General features: G+C 45.8%; 1 protein-coding gene and 1 non-coding gene across 2 annotated transcripts in view; both read left to right on the top strand.

Annotated features, from left to right (window-relative positions):
• RPS6KA2 (ribosomal protein S6 kinase A2) overlaps nucleotides 1-24,139 on the top strand; it is a 449,145-nt gene that overhangs the window by 325,526 nt on the left and 99,480 nt on the right. Inside the window, 3 exon segments of the mRNA XM_030556734.1 lie at nucleotides 2,677-2,783; nucleotides 21,944-21,981; nucleotides 22,873-23,015. Of these exon segments, the coding sequence (XP_030412594.1) occupies nucleotides 2,677-2,783; nucleotides 21,944-21,981; nucleotides 22,873-23,015 (288 nt within the window).
• Nucleotides 19,835-19,906, top strand: TRNAW-CCA. The gene has a single exon. It is a non-coding gene; the product is annotated as a tRNA-Trp (tRNA).

Genomic DNA, 24,139 nt, shown 5'->3' with positions numbered 1-24,139 from the left:
CCAGTCTCTCTCTTTCATGGGAATAACCTAGCCCCTCCTTACTGTAACTGGGTTCATCTATCCCTAATTAGCTCCCAGATCGGAGAGTCTCCCTGAACTGACTCTGAACCTTTAGGAATTAGCACAAAAACACAAAGGGTGAAATCCTGGCCCAGTTGTAGTCATGGCAAAACTACCATTGATTTCACTGGGGCAAGATTTCACTCAAGGTTGTTATGTGGCTCTGCAAGGTCTTTTCATAGAGGCCTTGCTTGGGCAGGAAGCAGCAGGGTTGTGAGGACCTCTCACTAGGTCACTGAAAGATCAAGGACACCTTGTTGTGCCAGGTTAGCCATACTCTGCCCTTCTGTCCCAGTAATTACATTATCCCAACCCTGGACAGAAGTGGGGACTAATTCTTCGGTTCTAATGATCTTTCCTTAATTTAAAGAAGAGTGATCCAAACGTCTCATTCTCTTTCCCTGTGTAACTGTTTATTTTTGTTAAATATACATTATTCATAATACAGCACCTTTTAGTCTGAATAGAACATTTCATACAGTCCTTATCCCACACTGCTTCCTAGAGTTAAATCCCCACAGATATATAGTTACATTATAAAAAATAGCAGAGAGGAGAAAACTGATAGAGAGAATGAGAGAGAAATGAGGAAATAATTGTTTTTCAGATTAAATTGAAAAGAGGGGAGATCAATGAGGAGGACAGACACAGGACAGCTGCTGGTGGGGGCAGGAGCTGCATAGGAGAAGGGTTTTTGCACCAGTCATGGTTGAGACAACGTAAAAAACACCTGGTACACAAAGTGGAGGGTTGCAAAATACGGGGGGGGAGAGAGAGAGAGGGAGGGAGAAGATGCATGTGAATAATGCAAACCAAATTCTTAGAGTATTGCTCTCGCCTGAAAATTGGCTTTTTAAATTCACAGAGCAATGACAGCAAATAGATTTTTTTAACGTATTACACTACCCCTCTGCCCCGATATAACATCACCCAATATAACACTAATTCGGATATAACGTGGTAAAGCAGTGCTCCGGGGGGAGGGGGGACTGCGCACTCCGGTGGAGCAAAGCAAGTTTGACATAACGTGGTTTCACCTATAACAAGATTTTTTGGCTCCCGAGGACAGCGTTATATCGAGGTAGAGGTGTATTTTAAATTTTAGATTGAATTTGGTTCTACGTAGCACCTGGTAGAGACAGTGGTGAAGGATGTTATTCCAATGACACCATTGGCTGAGCTCATCGGAGATTACAAGTCTCTGACAGAACCCTTGTCTGGGACTATTGCCGGTGGCATTACAAATCCCAAGGAGTTTAACCTGGGGTACGTGGCAGCGTGCTGGCTCTGGCTGCTGGAGAGAAGCAACAGCTGGAGGTGGGGCTGGACATAGCCATGAGACAGAACACAAGGCACTGGTGTGGCAGCTGTGCAAGCTAACCAGGCTGCAACCTGCAGAATGTGGATAATCCTGTCCCCTGCAGCAGTGGTGGGAGTCTGAGTAGACCAAGAGCCACACTTCCCTTGTGCTTAGCAGTTCTTCTCTCACCTGTCGCAGCTGTGTACCTGCTCCTCTCCCTCCTTCCTTGCTCCTGGAAAGGGCATCTCTGCCTGTCTCCATTCCCTCCCCTTCATCCACAGGTTTCCCCATATTCCTCTCCGCTCCCCAGCCCTCCTGGAGATACTGGTGAGAGCTGCTGCAGCCACCAAGGCACAAGTCTGTATGTGGCAGGACTTAAGCCACCAGAACCAGGAGGAAGACAATTCCTGGCTGGCTGCAGGAATGGTCTCTAGAAGACAGCATTATCCCATGTCCCCAAGTGATGCTTCAGAAGCAGCCAGCTGGGTAAACTGCAGCTGCTGCTCAGCTCCCCAAGTTCTGCCTCTCAGCCAGTACCTGCAGTTGCTATACCTTAGCAGTCAGGCTCCCCAGGGGTTTGCTGTCGCCCCAGGCTAGACTAGTGGGGGAGCCGTGCCTGGTCCTGTAGGCATTTTGCCTGTGCCTGCAGCTTTTACTGTGTTCGTGTCTCATGTCACCAGGTTGAGTCTGATATATCAAACATATGTCTCAGCAGGTAAATAAAAGAGGAGTTTTTTATAACTAAGAGTCTGAGTCCTCTGAAGTCAGTGGAAAAATTCCTATTGACTTCATCGGAGGGCTTTTTTGATTGGGCTCTAAGTCTACACATGCTGCATATTCTGTTATATTTTGGAACTAAATATAAGTCATTTTATAAACACCAAAGCATTCAGTTCACTTTTACACAAAATAGGTCTATATCTCAGCTTGTGGGAATTTGGGAACCACATGCCAAGACTTGAATAAACTAGGATGTATGCAGGTACTAAGGGCCTGGCTGTGCATTGTTGACTTTTTGCCGCTGACGTTAACAGACTACGTCTCAGCCTTGATTTATGTTAGTATGTAATGTCAGCTGAACTGACTAAAAACAAGAATGAAAGCAGCATGATTTAAGGGAGAGGAAAAGGTAGCTGAATGAACAGAATTTTGTCATGCAACCAGGAGAACCAGGTGAGGAGGGTTAATGTGAGGTGCAAACAATACTGACAAATTGAATCTGATATGATGTCTTTCTTACAATCCTAAGTCAGAGAATTCAAATCAACCTGTTATCATACAGTGATTAAACTTGTTCTTCTTTTCTTTCTGACTAGGTAATGTTTACAGAAGAGGATGTCAAGTTCTACTTAGCTGAGCTGGCCTTGGCTTTAGACCACCTCCATAGTCTTGGAATTATTTACAGGGATCTAAAACCAGAAAAGTAAGTTAAAGAGATACATTCATTGAAAACTATATATGAACCTTTTAAATCACCTCTTGTTACATTAGTAAGTCACAAAATGCCAAAGCAAGTCCTGAGGTATCTTTTTCCTATCTGAGTATTGTAGCACCCCCATCACCATATATCTGAGCATCTCACCATCATTACTAGATTTTATCCTCAACACCTCTGTGAGGTAGGTATTTACCCATTTTACAGATGGGGAACTGAGGCACAGTGTTGATCAAGTGACTAGCAAAAGGTTTTTCTAGAGGAGGACTCTGGTTGAGCCAGGCAATGGCACTCTGGTCTCTGCATTCAGCCCAGTGCCCTACCTATTCGACCAGCCTTCTACCCTACCCACTTCCAGCATGACGTGCCACAACATCTTCTACAGTCCAGCATTATATAGTCACACAAAGTGGGTGCCTCCTATGCTTTTGACTGATAAAATCTCACTCAAAACAGGGTATGGAATAAGGTCCCCGATAAGGTAAATTAGAATAATGCCATTATCTGGATTTGTACCATTTGTGACAGACCAGGCAGTGGGTACAGGAGTCTGGTCCTATTGGTATCCAGGAGGTGGGCGGGCGTGGAGTGTATTGGCGCATGCCTTACTCCGCCGCTTCCAAGGGCTCCGATACAACCGGCAGCTCTTTTACCTCCATCCGAGAGGTCTTTTGCGAGACCTCTCCGGGCTGCCAGTCTTCTACCAAGACCTCCTCCGGACCTGGAAGCTCTTTTCAAAGGACCTCCCCCCAGCCTAAGGGGAGGATCCACAGGTCCGTGACACCAAATAAGTACGAGGAACAACTAATGAAAAAACAGGATCAGGAGTGAGGTCATAGGGCTAAACAAAGGGAACCTGATGGGGACACCGAGCAGAGAACCCCAGGCAATGCCTACTGCTCCTTGAAGGTATCAAGGGAGCCAGTGGACGCCACCCAGAGGAACTATGCCCAGATGTGTGAACAGACGGAGGAGCAGAAATAGGCCCCACAGTCGCAGGAAATCCCGTTGGCCAACCTCTTCTCCCTGGTTTTGTAGATGGCTAGTTTGGCCAGGGCCAAGAGGAGGTTGACAAGGAGATCCCGCATCTTTGTGGGGCCATGGATGGGGAGTGCGTAGATAAACAGGTGAGGGGAAAAGTGCAACCAAAAATGCAATAAAAGGTTCAAGAGGAGCCAGAACAAGGGCTTCAATCTGGTGCACTCTAAATAAATGTGCGCCAGGGTCTCTTTCATGCCACAAAAAGGGCAGGTGTTGGGAACAGGGGTAAACCGCAACAAGTACACGCCCGTGCTCACGGCCCCATGAAGGAGCCGCCAGCTGACGTCCCCGGCGGGCCTCAGGACCAGGGCAGAGTATAAGCTGGCCCACCGGGGCCTCTCAACCTCGAGATGTAGCAGGAGGTCCCACCATTTGATATCGGGGAGGATGCAAGGGTGAGGTAGTGGAGAGTGTGGAGCACAAGCGTGTACGGGTGTTTCCGTGGCGTGGCCTGGAACAGAACCTGCTGCAGATCGTGCAGCCGGTTCACAGTGAAAGGGTGAGGCGGCTGATTGGGTCCACTGGGCGGGGGCCCGATAAAAATGTCCATGGGGCCTGGGGTGGAGAGCGGGCAGGGAATGCCCTCTCGCAGGATCCGGTCGAGGTAAGCCCAAGCAGCAGGCAGTAAAGCAGCCTTCACCTCTTGAAGTATGTGCCGGGGAGCATGAGGTCTGGAGAGCCCCATGTGCTGAGCAAGCGTCAGGGGATCCAGCCAGTCTCCTGGTCCTCGTCCAGGAGGTCTCCAGCTCTGGTGATTCCCGCCAAGACCAGCCTCTGGCGCACCGCGGGGGACTCCACCACCTGCACACAAAGCTGGGGATTGTGTAGCAGGGGCTCCGTGAGGAGATCGGCCCCCACGGTGGCCGCCACAGACCTGGTCATTGAAAAGAGCTTCCAAGTCCAGAGGAGGTCTTGGTAGAAGACCGGCAGCCCAGAGGGGTCTCGCAGAAGACCTCTCGGATGGAGGTAGAAGAGCTGCCAGTCGTATTGGAGCCCTCGGAAGCGGCGGAGGAAGGCGTGCGCCAATACACTCCACGCCGGACTACCTGCACCATACAGGCGTCTCTGCAGGGCCTGGAGGTGGAAGACATGGACCTGAGTGTGTAGGCATTTCAGGCCCTGTCCTCCCTCCTCCAGGGGCAGGTGGAGGACCCCTGCACAGACGCAGTGCATCCCTGGCCAAAAGAATTCCAGAATCGTAGTCTGGAGATTGGCCAGGAAACCTGGGGCCGGGACCAGGGTGTTGAGCCGGTACCAGAGCATGGACAGGACCAGTTGATTGAGCACCAGCACCCTCCCTTGAAGGGAGAGTTACTGGAGTAGTCCCATCCATTTCCGGAGCCGCTCAGTCATCCTGCCCTCTAAACCGTGCCAGTTCTCCGGCAGAGACGGATGCATGGCAGAAAGGTAAATGCCCAGACAGAGCAGCAGACCCGTGCTCCACCGGATGGCCTGAAGTGCAGGTGGGAGGGAGCTCGCCTGCCACCCATCCCCGACCGCAGGCCAGAGCTCTTGACCCAGTTGACTCGGGCCGAGTAGATGGCCTGTCAAGCCTCCACCCCCACCAAGTCGCCCGGGTCCTGGACCACGAGGAGCACATGGTTGGCGTACACCGACAGGACCAGCCGCAGCTCCGGCTCTCGAAGCACCAACCCCGTCAGCCTCCGACGGAGGAGACAGAGGAAGGGCTCGATCGCCAGAGCATACAGCTGACCCGAGAGGGGACACCCCTGCCGCACTCCTCACCCGAAGCTGAACGGCTTGGTCAGGGTCCAGTTGAGCCTGACCAAACACTCCGCAGAAGCATACAGCACCTGGAGAAAACCCATAAACCAGGGTCTGAAGCCAAACGCTTGCAGAGTGCTCAGGAGATACCCGTGGTTCACCCTGTTGAACGCCTTCTCTTGATCCAGGGACAAGACGGTGAACGACAGACCATCCCTACACCCTAATTCCAGAAGGTCCCGGACCAGATACAGGTTATCAAAGATCGTGCGGCCCGGGACGGTGTAGGTCTGGTCTGGTCTGGGTGGATCACATCCGCCAGCACGGACCCTAACCGCATCGAGATGGCCTTCGCAACGATTTTGTAGTCCGTGTTGAGGAGCGAGACAGGATGCCAATTCCGTAAGTCGCGGAGGTCCCCCCTCTTCGGCAATAAGGCAAGCACGGCTCGCCTGAACAAGAGAGGGAGGACCCCACCCTGCAAAGACTCAGCCCAGACGGTGACCAGGTCTGGGCCGAGGACGTCCCAGAACACGTGGTAGAACTCCACAGTCAGCCCATCCATGCCCGGAGGTTTATTGGTGGGCATGCAACGGAGGGCTTCCGAGAACTCGGCCAGAGTGAGAGGCAGCTCTAGCTGGTCCCGGTCGCCCATGCTGACCGTCAGGAGACCGTCCCGGAGCACTCTGCAAGTGTTAGGATCGGTCGGATCCGGGGAGAAAAAGAATCGTGTAGAAGGCCATGGCCCCTCTCGCACATCTCCGCTGGATCCATGAGGGGGGTGCCGTCCTCTGCCAGGAGGCAGGTGACGTGCTTCTTGGCCCCCCTCCTTTTCTCCAGGGCATAGAAGAAGCGGGAGCAGCTATCCATCTCTCAAAAAAGGCAGATGCGGGATCGAACAAAGGCACCCCGGGCCCAATGGCCTGGAGCTCCTCCCACTTCTCCTGGCACACTCCACAGCGGGATGGCTCCTCGGGGCTGGCGGCCAGACACCTCTCCAGCTCCAAGACCTCTCGTTCCAACTCGCCGCCTCGTTCCAACTGCCCTATCGCCACATCCCTCCGTCGGCTGGTGCCCGGGTGTAGTCATGGCAGAAGAGCCGGGCACGCACCTTCCCCAGATCCCACCACCGCCGCGCCAAGGGAAAGGCACGCCTCTTCCCTCGCCAGGCCAGCCAGAACTCCTGGAAGGATGCCACGAAGCCCGCATCCTCCAGCAAACTGTTATTAAAGTGCCAATAGGCCGGCCCCGGCCTCTCCACGCAGAGAGAGGCCGTCAAGGTGGCGATCTGAAAAGGGGGCCGGCCTAATGCTGGAGGAGTGGGCCCATGAAAGGTGGAAATGCAACAGGTAAATACGGTCCAGCTTGGGGTGGCGCGACTGATGGGCCTCCACCCGGACGAAGGTGAATGTCGAGACGTCGTTCGGGTGGTGGTTGCGCCAGACGTCCACCAGGGAGTGGCGATTGACGATCTCCCGGAGGACATCCACGGCGGCTGGGCACTGCTCGGTCCCGGAGCGGTCTTGTTCCTCGAGGATGCTGTTAAAGTCCCCACCCAGGACCAGGCACTCAGGAGGATCAAGGGAGCCGAGGAAGGCGGATGCCTGCTGATAAAAACGCAACCTCTCCGGGCCCGATGTCGGGGCATAAACATTGACAAGATTAACCACAAGCCCCTCTATACGGACCCGGAGGTGCAGCAGGCGGCCCGGCACAGCCTCGGCGACCCCCAGCACATCGGGCCGTAGGTCAGGGGAGAACAGGGTCGCCATTCCAGCCGTGCGGACCGAGAGGTGGCTAAAGTAGATCCCGTCCCCCCACTCCAGCAGCCAGCTAGCTTCAGCAGTCGGATCCGTATGGGTCCCCTGCAGGAAAACCACTGAGTACCCCCCCTCCCGAAGGAAGGAGAGCACCTGGTTCCTGCGGAGACCCATCCTACAGCCCCGGGTGTTTAATGTGGCAAAGATGATTGGTGCCATGAGGAGGGCTGGGGGGAGCCTTGCCGGCAGACATGCCCACGGCCTCCGTCGGGCTGCGCAGCAATCCGTGACCTACCCCGTAGGTGAGTAAAGAGTCGCAGAAGAGGCGGACCCCCTGGTAGGCCACAGCGGCCTGCTTCCCGGTCCTCTTACCCTCCCCCATGAGGGTCCTCACGGCCCGGAGGATCTTATGGAAATCCCCCCACCGCTGGAGCGCAAGCTGGACTTTGTTACGGGAGCCACGGACGTCCTCAAGGAACTCCCGCAGCTCCTTCCTCAGCGCATGCAGGGGCGGGGTCACTGATCTATGACTGTCCCCCAGGGGAGCCCCCATCACAGCCCCGAGATCAGCAGCCAGCCAACTAGAGGGTTAGAGGGGGAGCGGGGCATGGAAGGGTACTTTCTGGCCCAGCTACGGCAGCATCAGCAGGAAGAGAAGCCCGCAGCGAGGGCCTAGTGCCTCAGGCAGGAAGTACCGCCGCAGCCAGCCCTCTCCCTCCTTCCCTCTTCCAGCCGAGACTCGATGGGGAGATCTACTGGCACTGAAGACGCATGTCTCGTTCCTGAGACAAGAGCAGGGGCTGCACTCGGGTCCTCAGGAACCTGCTAGAACTAATCAGCTAGTCTGCTTAACTGGAACACCTGCAGCCAATCAAGGCAGGCTAATCAGGGCACCTGGGTTTAAAAAGGAGCTCACTGCAGTCAAGGAGGTGAGAGCCAGAGGAGGGGAAGTGTGTGAGAGGAGCTGGGAGTAAGAGGTGCAAGGAGCTGAGAGTGAGAGGCTGTGCTGCTGGAGGATTGAGGAGTACAAGTGTTATCAGACACCAGGAGGAAGGTCCTGTGGTGGGGATAAAGAAGGTGTTTGGAGAAGGCCATGGGGAAGTAGCCCAGGGAGTTGTAGCTGCCATGCAGCTGTTACAGGAGGCACTGTAGGCAGCTGCAATCCACAGGGCCCTAGGCTGGAACCCGGAGTAGAGGGCAGGCCCAGGTTCTCCCCAAAACCTCCCAACTCCTGATCAGACATAGGAGAAGTTGACCCAGACTGTGGGGAAGATCACTGAGGTGAGCAAACTTTGCCAATAAGTACAGGACCCACCAAGGTAGAGAAGGAACTTTGTCACACATTTTAATGCAGATCAGATTTTGACCGTAAAGTGCTTTTCTCAATTTAAATAATAAATTGTCCTTAATCCTGCTGGTTTACAAATTATTCAGTGATGTTAGCTAAACTTTGCCAAGAGTAAGTTTACTGCTAGTGTTTTTTTTAAATATTTTATTTACTACTGAGATAAAGCAAATGACACCCATAGTGAGATTGACTGGGAGTTAGTTGATATTTTTTTCTTGTTGCTCTGTTCCAGTTGACTTGTGGTTAGCATACAATGTTCTATGCCAATTTTAATAAAATGTGCTTCAACCTTTAAAAGTTATGAACCTCCTCAATGATGGGGGAGGGATAGCTCAGTGATTTGAGTATTGGCCTGCTAAACCCAGGGTTGTGAGTTCAGTCCTTGAGGGGGCCACTCTAGGGATCAGGGGCAAAATCAGTACTTGGTCCTGCTAGTGAAGGCAGGGGGCTGGACTCAATAACCCTTCAGGGTCCCCTACCAGTTCTAGGAGATAGGTATATCTCCTTTATTTAAAAAAAGAAAGAAATATTCCAGTTTGTTTAAAGGAGATTACAGTATAGTACAGAAACAGAGCTAGTCTGACTATCCTTTATGCTTCCAAACTCTAAGAACATAGCAATGTTCTTTCCCTTAATGCCATGCAATTTAAATAAATGCAATTATTTCTTTAGAGTGGTGTGTAGTCAGTTTCGTACTTCTGAAGGAAAGAAGAGGGTCAAGAATATTGGAAGTTGGATTTTGTAGGAGTGAGGAGTTGAGGGCAGGAAGGTTGTTTATCCACAAATATGATACAAATTACATAACCTTCAAATTCAATTTCATGTATATATTGCAGTCATTTTGACAAACCAGTAGATAATGACATGACTGAAGCTATCGGTCATTTACTCAAAAGACCATTTCACAAATTATTAAAACTTCCAGTCATTTTTGGTTAAATGAAAATAAGAACCAGAAATTTATCAAATGCAGAAAGTCACCCACTGAATTAAAGGAATAAATGTATCACTTTATTACCAAATATAAAAGAACATCTGTCATCAGTAACAAGTGCCATATGTTTTTGTATCTCTATCTGCCAGCAACCCTTTTGATTTTATTTTGTTTTGGTGCTTAGTTGATTCATGTTTGCTAGGCAATCACATACTGCATTCATGAGCACCATAGAAAAGCTAATAAATAAATAAAATAGTGTTTGTGATCTTTGATTCTAATTGCTCTAAGTGAGAATCGTGCTAGTGTGCTCTACTTGATCATATTGTTTCTTGTGTTGAGGAATGGCACATTCTCCACTGCCTGTTGTTTTAGACCAACCTTTGAAGTGCTGGCTGAATCACTACTAGAAAATAATCCTAATACAAACTCATTTAAAAAGCTGAGTTAAGGTGCAGTTAAATTTGTAGGCACATGAGAGTGAAGTTTTGTTTAACAAACAAAAAAGTTAGAAATACAAGAAAGTCAGAGTTAATGGTAAAGTGACCACAAAAATGAGAACAGGCTCATTAGTCCCCTTAAAAGCCAAAACAGGCTGACTGTGGGACTAATAGGCCTCCAAAGATGAAATAAACTGAACCGGTTTTAGCAGTGTTGGGAGCTATAATGTAGAGAGCCCACTAGTGCTAATGCTGTTGTTCATCCTCATGTCACCTAATCTGCTTATAGTAAACCTAGTCAACATGGTGCTCAAAATAATCATGTTGGTTAGCCCATTTACACTAGGGCTCCCACTGTTGCAAACATTAGTGGAGTTGAGCCTGTAGATAGACCCTCTGTTGTCTTTATAGTACTATCCAGTCAAAAAGCTGAGGTACAAATACATCTCAGGTTATGGTCTACACTTGACTATTTCAAATGCGTCTGCCGCGGCAGCGCTTGTGAAGTGTGAGTGTGGTTGGAGCGCCAGCGCTGGGAGAGAGCTCTCCCAGCGCTGCACGTAACACATCCCTTACAGGTGTAGCTTGCAGCGCTGGGAGCCGGGCTTCAGCGCCTGCAGCACTGTATTACACTGAGGCTATTACAGCGCTGTATCTGCAGCGATCAGGGGGGTGTTTTTTCACACCCCTGAGCTGCAAAGTTGCAGCACTGTAAAGTGCCAGTGTAGCCATGGCCTCAGAATTGCACCCTCAAAAGAGCAAATTTAAAAGATCATTAGTAAGGTTGCAAAGTCAAGTACTCAAAAGTTAGGAAATGGAAGATTAATATTCCCTAGGCAATCTTATTCAACCCCTGGTGTATTTAATACAGTTTTTATTTACATTATCATCATATATTTTTTCATAGGACCTCTCCCTCATTCAGTGCAGTCACTCCACTCTGTTTTTTCTCTCCAGCTTCCAGTCTTCTTGCACAGCTAGTCCAAATTTCGTTCCATGGCTCCACAGTCTCCCCCAGCTTTCTCCCCTTTTCCCCCACCTCCCAGTTCCTTGTCACAATCTACTCCTCACAGGTGTGGCTCATATCTCCTCAGGTCACCTTTGCATTTGAATAAAGCAACTTCCTCCTCCCTGGTGCCTGGGCCCAGCCAGAGGGTGGGATGTCACTGAGAGCATAGGAGTGCTAGGTTCTCTTCTCTCCACTCAGGTGCCTAGACCCTGCACAACCACACAGCGACCCAGAACTGCAATTTTAGGGAAGGTCCTGCTCAGTCCCAGACCATGCTCAGTGCAGATGGAATCTTCTGGGAAGGTAGCTGTTAAAATTCTGAACATGTTTCAAGCGTGATTTTTTTCAAAGGCATGTAACTTGGGCAAACTTGGGCAATTCTCATGAGAGGGCAAAATGAACATCCCTGATACAAAAGCACCCCCTTTCAGATGCTTGGTCCAAAGCATAGGATGCTAGACCTTTTTACACACAAAAAGTTGCTTTAATTTTTTACAGGAGCAAAACACACATTTTTCTTACCCTCATTCTTATAAATTGCTGAACTGTGTTGGATGAACTTTTGATCTCCCCACCACCACCCCAAAAAAATTCAACCTAGGCAGACACCCAGTATGGAAAATTTAGCTCAAACACTTCCAAGTTTGACAAAGATTATAATAACTGGAAAGAGAGTCTTACAAAGGGTGTCAGCAACTTAATAATAGGCAGTGCTACCAATTCAGTCTTTTATAAATCACTCAGACAACATAGTAAATAAAGCTGTACAAGGGAATCCTTCTGATCACTTGGGTAGCTAAGAGCTTGTCTACACACAAATGTTGGTACTGCTTTAACTATACCAGCATATTTGTAAATGGTACAACCCCATATGTGTGGACACAATTATACTGGTATAAAGGTGCTTATACACCTCTACTCCGAATAATGCTGTCATGGTATAAATCCCTCACTCTGAACCTAGAGCCCAAAAGATGGGTACCAGCATGATCTCCCTAAGATAATTACCAGCTTAGATCCTGTAGTGCTGCCACCAACCAGGACTTGGAGTGCCTGGTACACTTTGGTCCCCCAAAACCTTCCTTGGGGACCCCTAAGACCCAGACCCCCTGGATCTTAACATAGGAAGTAAACCCTTCCCCCCACTGTTACCTCTCCAGGCTTTCCCTCCCTGGGTTACCCTGGAAGATCGCTGTGATTCAAACTCCTTGAATCTTAAAAACAGAGAGGAGTGCACCTTGCCCCCTCCCCAAGAGGTAATACAGATTTAAGCTCCGTGAATCTAAAACAGAGGGATTTCACCTTCCCCCCCTCCTTTCTCTCTCCCTGTCTCCCACCAATTCCCTTATGAGTACAGACTCAATTCCCATGAGCCTCAACAAGGGGAAAAAATCAATCAGGTCTTAAAAAAGAAAAAGCTTTTAATAAAAGAAAGAAAAAAAGGAAAAGTTGTCTCTGTAATTTAGATGGTAAATGTTACAGGGTCTTTCAGCTTCTAGACACTAGACAGAAGCCTTCCTCCCAGCGCAAATACAAATTAAAATCCTTCCAGCAAAATACACATTTGCAAATAAAGAAAACAATCAAAAAGACTAAACCACCCTTCTACTTGTACTTACTGTATGAACAGAAAATTAGAGAGCCTGTAGGTATGTCTGGTCACTCTCAGAACCCAGAGAGAATAACAGACAAACAAACAACACAAAACAAAGACTTCCCTCCACCGAGATTTGAAAGTATCTTGGCTTCTGATTGGTCCTCTGGTCAGGTGATCCAGGTTCACTGCTTGTAACCCTTTACAGGTAAAAGAGACATTAACCCTTAACTATCTGTTTATGACAAACGCTGTCCTCGGGAGCCAAAAAATCTTACCACATTATAGGTGAAACTGCGTTATTTCGAACTGGCTTTGATCCGCCGGAGTGTGCAGCTCCACCCCCCGGAGCACTGCTTTACCGTGTTATATAGGGTCGTGTTATATCAGGGTAGAGGTGTATTAGTATGGCTGTTCCCGTATCAGAAGGGCTTTGTCTATACCAGCTCTTTTGTCAACAAAACTTCTGTCAGTCAAGGGTATGAAAAAACACTCCCCTGACCAACATAAGTTTTGCTGACAAAAGCACTGGTGTGAACAGCTCTATGTCTGCAGGAGAGGCTGTCCTGCCGACCTAATTGACCCTACTCATTGGGGGTGGTTTAACTATGGTGGCAGGAGAGCTCTCTCCTGCCAGCAAAGAGCAGTTACGCAGGGGACCTTAGAGCGGCACAGCTGTGCCATTATAAGGTCCATAGTATAGACATAGCCTTATGTATCTTTATACCAGTATAACTATGTTCACATTAGGAGCTGTACTGGTATAAGTATATGGGTAAACAGATCACACTCCTAACTTAAATAGTTATACCAGTACAATAACTGTGTGTAGACCAGACCTAGCAGAGGATGGCATGAATGCTTGTGATTTCATCAGAACTTTAAAAAGCCATGTTGGCTGATCTGATCCAAAACATTAAAGAAAAAGAGACAAGTTAGAAAAGAATAGTTAATTGTTAGAAAGATTTTATATGTAAGCTACATTAGGAGATATTTATCTTTCGAAATGTTATTTCTGAGTTGTCTTTTTTGACATAAACTTGGTTCAAACCACATGTGAGAGTGCTGAATGCATCTAATATTTCAGAAATAATCAAGCAAAACTGTAATACAGATACCAGCAGCATCATATCTCTCTGTAGATCCCCTTGCAAAGCGCTGAAATATAGTGCTGAATACAACATTGGCTTGATGGTTTACATCTTTTAAGGTGATGATTTACTAGTAAGTATTAGTTTCAACTGTAAATATCTGGAATATTTTTTTAACTTTCCATCCTTGCTATCAATAAAGAGTTACTGGATACCATTTTTAGAAACTGTTATTACCAGATAATATTACGTTTAATATTAGCAGTGTTCCCTTTGCTTCTCTGTTCCTCATACAAATATCTAGAGAAAATTACAAATACTGAGTTAGTGTTATTAACCATCTAGGACAATTGACAAGTTTTTAAGTGCAACCTCTGCACACCAGGAAATGTTGTGATGCTGAGAACTAGAGGATCTAATCTAAATAGCCAAAAATTTGTCTTTCTGGCTCAACTTTTATTTGCCAAAAATGCTGCTTTCTTCAAGTTTGCTTACCATTTAATTCTGACTTTTACATTAAGAAATACTTTTCTGCATGAGTGATCGCATTGTTTTCAATGAGACTACTCATGTAATAAGGTAATTGCTCAGTCTCATTGAAACCAATGGGATTATTTGTGTAGTAAAGTATGATTAAATGTAAGAATGGCAGAATCGAGCCCTTAAATGCAGCCATTAAATACCAGAAAAACATGCACAGTTTGTGAAACCCATACATGAACATGTATGCTTGTACTGATGGTGTGGTTAAAATAGTATGAGGATTTGGGAGAGTAGCTCTACTTCCTACCAAGAAGTCATAGGGTCTGGCTACACTTGAAATTTCAAAGCGCTGCCGCGGCAGCGCTTTGAAGTGTGAGTGTGGTCGGAGCACCAGTGCTGGGAGAGAGCTCTCCCAGCACTGCACGTAAATCACATCCCTTACGGGTGTAGCTTGCAGCGCTGGGAGCTGCGCTGCCAGCGCTGCGGCACTGATTACACTGAGGCTTTACATGCTGATCTTGCAGCGCTCAGGAGGGTGTTTTTTCACACCCCTGAGCTCAAAAGTTGCAACACTGTGAAGTGCCAGTGTAGCCAAAGGTAATTTTTTTCCTTTTGTGGTGCAAAGGACCAAATTCATATTTGATGTGACTCTGTTGTAATTCTTCATTGTCTGCACTGGAGTTACATAACAAATGAATTTGGATGAAGAATCTGGAATGCTGAGATTGGGCGACATGATACAAATTTTGTACAACAATAAACACAATACAATGTGATGACATCCTAAATTTGTGAGTGTCTCCTTCTTTTCTGAAGATGTTTTGATCTCTGGAGCTGTGAGGAACTTTCATAACAAAACCTGCAACCAAATGAAACTCAAATAGTGTTTCAGATATTCTTAGCAACCAGAACATCTGGCCAAGTTTGCAGAAAAGCATGAAATTTAGGTTATATTTCATGAAAGCCTGACCTAAGTATGGAGCAAATCTGACCAAAATCATGAAAACCTTGAATAGTTCCACATGATTTTGGTGCCAGGCCAAATTTGGTAGTTTTTGCTGAGTTTGATTCTTCGTTCAGGCTTGTTTGAACCTAAAGCTCAAAGTGAAGCCTAGAAGACATGGATCAGAACTAAAAAACAGATTCAGAAATTGCTAGTGTCTCAGACAGAATCATTTTAGTATTGATTTGAGATATACAGTAATGTCACTATCCAATGGGGATGATTCTTTGTGTTTAAGATTCAGCCATGGACTTCAGCTGTCGGTTGTAATCCCAGCTCTGCCACAAACATCCTGTATGACCTTGGGCATGTCACTCTACTGTCCCTGTCTTAGTTTCCCTATCTGTAAAATGGAGATTAATGTACTTCCCTGCCTCAGTGCCTGATCCAGTGAAGGGCAATAGACGTTGGTTCAGGCTGTCAACGATTAAATTCATTGTTTGTGTTTTAAGATCTTAAAATTGAAATTACTAGAGAAGTGAAAATGATTATTATTTATTACTAATTGTGAAATATAGAATGTGAAGAGCCATAGTTTTACACAGACACTTTCCAACCTTACACTGAAAAAATAATTATGCATAAGCTGAATATAGAGAAGTTCTATCTTAGGGTTTTGTGATACCATCGGCGTCCTCAGTGGAATTATAACCTAGTATAACTTGCTTATCTGTTCTTCCTCTTCCATTATTATAATTTCAAACCATTGAATTGGAAGAAAGTTTTTTTTTTCCCCATGCCTGAATCATATTAACCGTGTCTGATTTCCTTATTTTTTTTCTCTCTCTGAAAATGAAAGTAGTCTAGTTCAGGTTTGTGCATCTCATATGCAGTAGCTGAAATAGTTGTGATTGTCACAATAGAGCTTTCGGTTAAGGATACTGTAGAGTAAAAAGGAACTGTAAAAAGAATAAACATAAAGAGACAAGACAGGAAGAATGATCGAAGAAGAGCTATGTTTCCACAATTACTGATTAAGTTTACTAAATGCCAGTCGTTTCAGTCAGGATAATTAGTGGCGGATACAGTGGCTGCTTCACTAATCTTAAATTGATTCATTGCAATAATGAGCATGTTTTTCTCCTCAAATTGATAGCTCATTTTCCTTTTTTCTCTCCAATGTAATTTGTGGTTCATAAATATGGAGTTCTGTATATTTTATACATTCTAAGGGGACAAATTACACTGTGTGCACACATGCATCCATCCACACACACTCTCCCCATTTTGTCCTTGGGCAAGTGTAAGCGGCAGGTGTAAGTGACAAAAGTGTAAGCTTGCCTAAGGACAAAAATACTGTAGCACTCAGTGGAGTTTGTAGACTGCTAAATACAAAGAAAATGTAGCAGGAAGGTTGAACGTGACTTATCCACTCAGTGGAGGTCTTAGTTCTCCATCACTCTCTATACAGTGTATAGTGCTTTGATGTGTTTGTTCGTATTTATTAATGAATCCACGAGAATAAGGTAAGAAAGCCCACTGCATGTTTGTACACCCCTTTCACTCTTGGCAATACGGCTAGCCTGATTACCATTAGCTCCAGTCCATTGCTATGAACTACTCAAGGAGGATGGGGATGTAGAATTCATGGTTCAGGAGTTAATGCTGCAAAAAAGAGCATACCTTTCTAGTGAGAAATAAACTATTTACAGTATGGATGATTATGGGGAGAATTCAGTGGATGCTTTGCAGCTCTGCTCGCTGCCTAGCTGGCAATACCCCTAGAATTACTGCAATCTTACATTGTTATCACAGAAGCCTTCCCCTCGGTTTGAGAGTGAAGAAGAGTCATCATTGTGGGCCCTTCTAGACTTCCAGGGCCAAAACTGTGTGATTACCATGTTTGCCCTTGTTGCCCCTTTTTGACCTGATTGGCTAATCAAAGTTCAGGGCTGTGTGGATGTTCCAGATGGGAGCAGTAATTGATAGTAGCCAGGTATTTGTTTGACGCAATCTTGTTTCTTTACAAGGAATGTACAAAGTCCTGTGTCTCTGAATGCAGAAGGAATCAAGAACAAAAAGAATCAGCTCCTTAGCTTACCAGCCCCCCAAGCCTCTTTAGCCAAAAGAGGCCAAAAGCTTTTGGGCCAAAAGCTCTTTCTGTAGCATTTTCCAGAGTCACACTATGCTCACAGGCTCCTGCTTGCCTTTTTCTTGCTTCCTTTCCTCTGCCCCTCTCTCTGTTCTGGTCTGTGACCTCAGTAGCTGTGTGTTCTCTCACACTCCCAGGAATACCTACCCAAAACAAGTCTCAACAAACCCACTCCTGGGCGGGTTCACACATGCCTTTTGTCTTAGGTGGGGCATATGTTTGCAGTGATGGTAACTGAAGGGTAGTTCACACCTATCAACCTAGGAAGGGAGGGTTAGCCCAAACCACAAGAAGATTTCATACCCAGCTCCTGACACTGGCCTCCAAACCACATGGGTCACAGGAGCCTAAAATTCTATTATCTCCCTCAGTGTAATCCTCTGGTGGAGGGAAGGTTATCACTGGTGCATATTTTAAACATGCCTGTTACATGGCTAGTGCTTAAAAATCATGCTTCCTCAGGAAGCTGGAAGGGAATGGAAAAGAAGAAGCTTTACTTATTGAGCAATAATAGTGACTCAGCTGTCAGCCTTTGATGTTGAATTATACTCTATAATAGTCTGTCCCCAACCTACAAATGCATTACAGACGATCATCTGTTTAATTATGTTTCAGTACAAAAACAACATTTTCTGCATGTATATACTAATGTATCAGCTTTGCTTCTGTTTTCTTTTAATTATATATATTATGATGATCTGAATGTCTGAGAGGATGGGAATATAAAGAGAGACAATGTGGTTGACTACTAACTTTACATATTTAATCTAATTGTTGATTAAAGGAGTGCTGACCACATTAGGGTTACAAAATGAATATCCTTACAAGTTACGAGTCACAATTCTGTTTCAACAGTCTTTCTTGTTTCCACAAAAACTAAAGGTGATTTTTGCTGGCTGCCTTCATGTTTCATGTCAGAATGCTTCTATGAAAACAGCAAATGTTAGCCTGGAGGAAATATATGAAAACACGACATTATAACTCCAAGGTTGCTTTTTTTTTGTATTTGTTACTAAAAAAAAATTCCTTATAATAGTGGGGAAAGTGAAAATGTTTCCCTGTTATCAAAATCACACTACAGAACAGGAGAATCTCCAGTTTTTCCACACAAATATTTTTGAGTAGATCTTCTTCAACACATGAATCAGCAATTAGATTAAATACTCCATATTACTGTTTTCATGTGGTAAAAATAATTTATAAAGTGAACACCCTAAATAAATCCTTTGTGCAGCATGCTCATTCAAGACGCAGCATTTATTTACTAAAAGAACAAGAGTCCTTGTGGCACCTTAGAGACTAACACATTTATTTGGGCATAAGCTTTCGTGGGCTACAGCTCACTTCATTGGATGCATGTAGTGGAAAATACAGTAGGAAGATATAGATATAGATATACATAGAACATGAAACAATGGGTGTTATCATACACACTATAAGGAGAGTGATCAGTTAAGGTGAGCTATTAGCAGCAGGAGAGAAAAATAACTGTTTGTAGTGGTAATGAAAATGGCCCATTTCCAGCAATTGAAAAGGAGATGTAAGGAACTGGGGATGGGGGGAAATAAGCGTGGGGAAATAGTTTTACTTTGTGTAATGGCCCATCCACCGCCAGTCTTTATTCAAGCGTAGTTTGATGGTGTCCAGTTTGCAAATTCCAATTCAGCAATCTCTCGTTGGAGTCTGCTTCTGAAGTTTTTTTGTTGTAATATTGTGACTTTTAGGTCTGTAATCGAGTGGCCAGGGACACTGAAGTGTTCTCCAACTGGTTTTTGAATGTTATAATTCTTGACATCTGATTTGTGTCCATTTATTGTTTTTACGTAGAGACTGTCTGGTTTGGCCAATGTATATGGTAGAGGGGCATTGCTGGTACATGATGACATATATCACATTGGTAGATGTGCAGGTGAATGAGCCCCTGATGGTGTGGCTGATGTGATTAGGTCCTATAATGGTATTCCCTAAATAGATATGTGGACAGAGGTGGCAACAGGCTTTGTTGCAAGGATAGGTTCCTGGGTTAGTGTTTTTGTTGTATGGTTCCTGGTGAGTATTTGCTTCAGGTTTGGGGGTTGTCTGTAAGCAAGGACTGACCTGTCTCCCAAGATCTGTGGGAGTGATGGATCATCCTTCAGGATAGGTTGTAGATCCTTGATGATGTGCTGGAGAGGTTTTAGTTGGGGGGCTGAAGGTGACAGCTTGTGGCGTTCAGTTACTTTCTTTATTGGGTCTGTCCTGTAGTAGATGACTTCTGGGTACTCTTCTGGCTCTGTCAAGCTGTTTCTTTACTGGGGAGGAGGGATAGCTCAGTGGTTTGAGCATTGGCCTGCTAAACCCAGGGTTGTGAGTTCAATCCTCAAGGGGGTCATTTAGGGAACTGGGGTAAAAATCTGGGGATTGGTCCTGCTTTGAGCAGAGGGTTGGACTAAATGACCTTCTGAGGTCCCTTCCAATCCTGATATTCTATGATTCATAGTCAGTACACTGTCTGAGGTCTGCAGCTCTTTTTTTCAGCTGGCCTCGTGGCGCAACGGTAGCGCATCTGACTCCAGATCAGAAGGTTGTGTGTTCAAATCACATCGGGGTCAGGCAGGTGACTGTGGAGCCTTTCTTTGTCCTGGTGCACCCCGCTTGGGGCAAGCCTCTCTCCTGAAAGGGGTATGGCTCTTGCCTTGGGGGAGAGGGATAGCTCAATGGTTTGAGCATTGGCCTGCTAAACACAGGGTTGTGAGTTCAGTCCTGGAGGGAGCCATTTAGGGATCTGGGGCAAAAATCTGTCTGGGGATTGGGCCTGCTTTGAGCAGGGGGTTGGACTAGATGACCTTCTAAGGTCCCTTCCAACCCTGATATTCTATGATTCAGCAGGTGGGTACTGTAGTTGTAAGAATGCTTGATAGAGATCTTGTAGGTGTTTGTCCCTGTCTGAGGAGTTGGAGCAAATGCAATTGTATTGTAGAGCTTGGCTGTAGACAGTGGATCAAGTGGTGTGGTCTGAATGAAAGCTGGAGGCATGTAGGTAAGTATAACAGTCAGTAGGTTTCCAATATAGGGTGGTGTTTACATGGCCAGCATTTATTAGTACTGTAGTGTCCAGGAAGTGGATCTCTTGTGTGGACTAGTCCAGGCTGAGGTTGATGGTGGGGTTGAAATCATGATGGAATTCCTCAAGGGCTTCTTTTCCATGGGTCCAGATGATGAAGATGTCATCAACGTAGCGCAAGTAGAATAGGGGTGTTAGGGGATGAGAACTGAGGAAGCGTTGTTCTAAGTCAGCCATAAAAATGTTGGCATACTGTGGGGCCATGCGGGTACCCATAGCAGTGCCGCTGATTTGAAGGTACACATTGTCCCCAAATGTGAAATAGTTATAGGTGAGGACAAAGTTGGGACAAATAATTCATTTGGATTTGTAGAGGTCCACAGTCTTGCTACCATGGTTATACTATGTTCCCTCACCAGTGAGGTCAGTCAGCCATCACTTTTCAATTTGTTATGCGTGCTGAGTTAAATTTAACTTTTGGAAAATAAAAATGTATTTACTTCTACTATTTAAAACCAAAAGACATCAAAACAAACAATATTCATGGGCTAATTTAAGCTGATATAAGCACGGAAATTCAGCATAATTACTCACAGCATGACCAGATCATGGCCTCTGGAATTAAATTTCACTGAAAGGGACCTAGGAGATGAGAACTGCGTAATCCTCTCTTGTGGCTGAATTACCTTTTTCAGCAGGTTTCCCACGGGATGTTGGAGGGAAAAACACTCCCTCCCTCCAACATCTCATTTCTGGGCCACTCCCTCATATTTTTCCATTCACTGAGTCCTGGATGTATAAGGGTGCTCCAACTGGTCCAAGGCAAGGTGTTGCCATGCAGTTGGTTCAACCTTCTGCATGTAGATCTAAGAGATATGACCTCATTCTTTTATTAACCTATCACATTGTGCCTATTGGTTCACAGGCCTACATGATACTTAAAGCCTGTGTGATAAAATTAACTTCTCTTCTAAGATTGCTGCAACATTGAGCCATCCCGGGGAGTTGTGAACAGAATGGCAGCCTTAAATCTAACTTGCATCATTTGTTTGTTTGTTGTTTGACCCTTAATGATGATGATACACTGTAAAAATGTGTGTAGCCCACTCTCAGAAAACCTCTGGTATTCAAGAGTGGAAGAGTCCACTTATTTCTCCCTTTTAAGACTCTGTAGATCACTTTGCAACCAAAGAGTCTTGGGTTCTCTGTGCACCTTTCTCTCCTTTCCTTCAAGAACAGTGAAAGCTTTGTGATTCTTGTTGCTGAAAGTAGACATCCTGCAGTCAACTCCTTTCTTTCAAACACTCGGTCTCTCTGGGCTCAGATCATGTGTTTGGGCCGTCCCAACCAAACATTCAAGTCATGCAGTTGGCTGCCTTGGCATGTCAGTCAGGCTGATTATCCAGCCTGCCCAGGCTGGGTTTCTGGGGATCTTTCTCTTCTCCGGAGTCTCTAACAAGGAGGCAGGCTACGTGTATATTTAATTTGTACATATTTCCTCTCTTTCACCATTTTTTATTCTTTATTGTTAAATGTACTTTGTATCTTTAAAATCCTTCTTTGTTTTTTGCCTTTTCCCTTCCAGCATCCTCCTAGATGAAGAGGGTCACATTAAGATTACAGGTATGTAAAGAACAGCATCTGATCACTGAAACGTAATCTCTACAAGCCTGCCAATGCACTGCATTGGTTTCCATGCATCAAGCTGTGATCGTGGGTCAGTAGCTGGAATGAGGTAGCTAGAGAAAACCTAGGGGCTGCAGGAAGTGGGACTGATGTTTCAGTAGCTGACATTATTCCCCCTGGTCATTGCTGAGCCATTGGCCTGGCGTAGCATAAGGGCCCTGTGCATGCAGGAAGTACCATTTTTCAGATAAAATTGGGCTCCTGACTGTGGCTTCCAGCTCCAGACTTCTAACCTAAGAGTCCTTGCAACCACACACCCTTCTGGTATGGCTTCTAGCTCCAGATTAGACTGCAACCAAAAGATGCCTAGAATGGATATCCCTTTGTTGCCTTGGAGCTGTGGCATGGGCATCACTGCATGCTTGTCCACTTGTGATGATTAAAAATTCTGTGGTACTTTTTGCAAGAATTGGGTGTTAGCTCCAATGTCGTGTGGAAATTCCAGTTGATGTAACTATATTCTGCTTATCCAAATTACCTCTGCCATCTCTGGGACGTATCTTCAGAAGTGTGTGGAAAAATGCATGTGCCCAACTTCAGGGTACAAATCCCTACATGCAAGTAGGAATTTTGCTCGCATATAGCCATGTGCAAATGTAACTTCCAACTTCTGAGTATGTTTTGGTGCTTATGTGCACATAAACTGTGCATTACATGAATGTGCACTTCTGTAAATATTTAACTCTCAGTTGGATTCAGTATTCTGCATCTTTGTCGAAAGCTGTTGGGTTTCATTTGAATGAAAAATTATGTTTAAATGTGAGATAATGTTTATAATCATAAATCAAGATCTGACAAGAGTTCTGTCTATTTACAAAATATGTCTAGATTTTGGCCTGAGCAAGGAGGCCATTGACCATGACAAGAGAGCGTATTCGTTCTGTGGGACAATAGAGTACATGGCCCCAGAGGTGGTCAACCGGCGAGGACACACGCAGAGTGCAGACTGGTGGTCCTTTGGTGTGCTAATGGTAAGGATGAATTATGTTTCTTTTTTCATTCTTTTGGCAGCAGTCTGGCTATTGCAGGCTAAGAAGGCTCACTTTCAGAAATTAATGGACTGATAGTAAGGAGGACATAAGTGGGTGATGGGATTGCTTTGATCATTCACATGGCGTCAGCAGTAGGAAACTGAGTACTTCTGACATTATATGAGATGACATATGGCCACTAATTTCTCACTCCCTCATTCCAATTCTCTCATAAACTGGCTGTTATAATTGATTGCCATGAGTCATGATAACCTTATTCCAAAGAGATAGGCAGAACAAGTTTAGAAAAATACAGTCACCCCAGGAATAAACAGGATCACTGTTTTGTTATTTACTAGCTTGGTTCTTGAGTGGAAGCAGTTCCCCATGTGGGATATGTCCATAGGATATCCCTGACCTCTTAGAGAAACTTAGAGAAAAAGGGATCATTGATAATAATGTCTAGATCTGTGAAAAGAAGGCTTCTGTCTTACTAGTAAACTTTCCAAGGTATTTTATTACATACTGTGATAAACTCAAGACAGACAGCTGCAAGGGAGGGGTAGGAATCAGTCCCAGAGGTGTAAAAGTCCCTCCTCCTTATCAATTGAGAGGCAACCACAGGTCAATCAGGTTCAGCTGTGAAAGGGTTACCAAGGTAGCAAATTAGAATCAGCTGAGGGGGAGCTACCTGAGGTTAATTAGGATCAGTTGGTTCCAACTTGGGGCTGCCTGAGACCTTTTTAAACCCTTCCCTGGGAAGAAGGAAGGGGGGAGTGGAGAGAGAAGGAGCCCTGCTCCCAGAGCAGCAAAACAGTGAGACTCACCAGGAGGAGAGGCAGTACTCTCTCCCACAAGGGAGTAAGAATACGCTAAACAGGATGGGTGGAGATACAGGGAGCAGACTTCCCCTGTGCCCCAAGGGGGACCGCATTACCCAAGCCTGTCTCACCAGGGCTAAAAACAGCAGAGGCTGGGGAGACTGAGAAGGTGCCTTGCCACAATACTTATTTTTGGAGCATACTTTTCATGGTCTGCTTCCACTAAAGGAAAATTCATTATTATATATTTGCCATATATGATGTCACTCTTTCTTCCTTTATTAATTGTGTCTCCTCTACATC

Source organism: Gopherus evgoodei, chromosome 3 (assembly GCF_007399415.2).
Source record: "Gopherus evgoodei ecotype Sinaloan lineage chromosome 3, rGopEvg1_v1.p, whole genome shotgun sequence".
Lineage (NCBI taxonomy): Eukaryota > Metazoa > Chordata > Testudines > Testudinidae > Gopherus > Gopherus evgoodei.
Note: the sequence above shows the minus strand (reverse complement) of the source record. Positions and strands in the feature narration are given on the sequence as shown.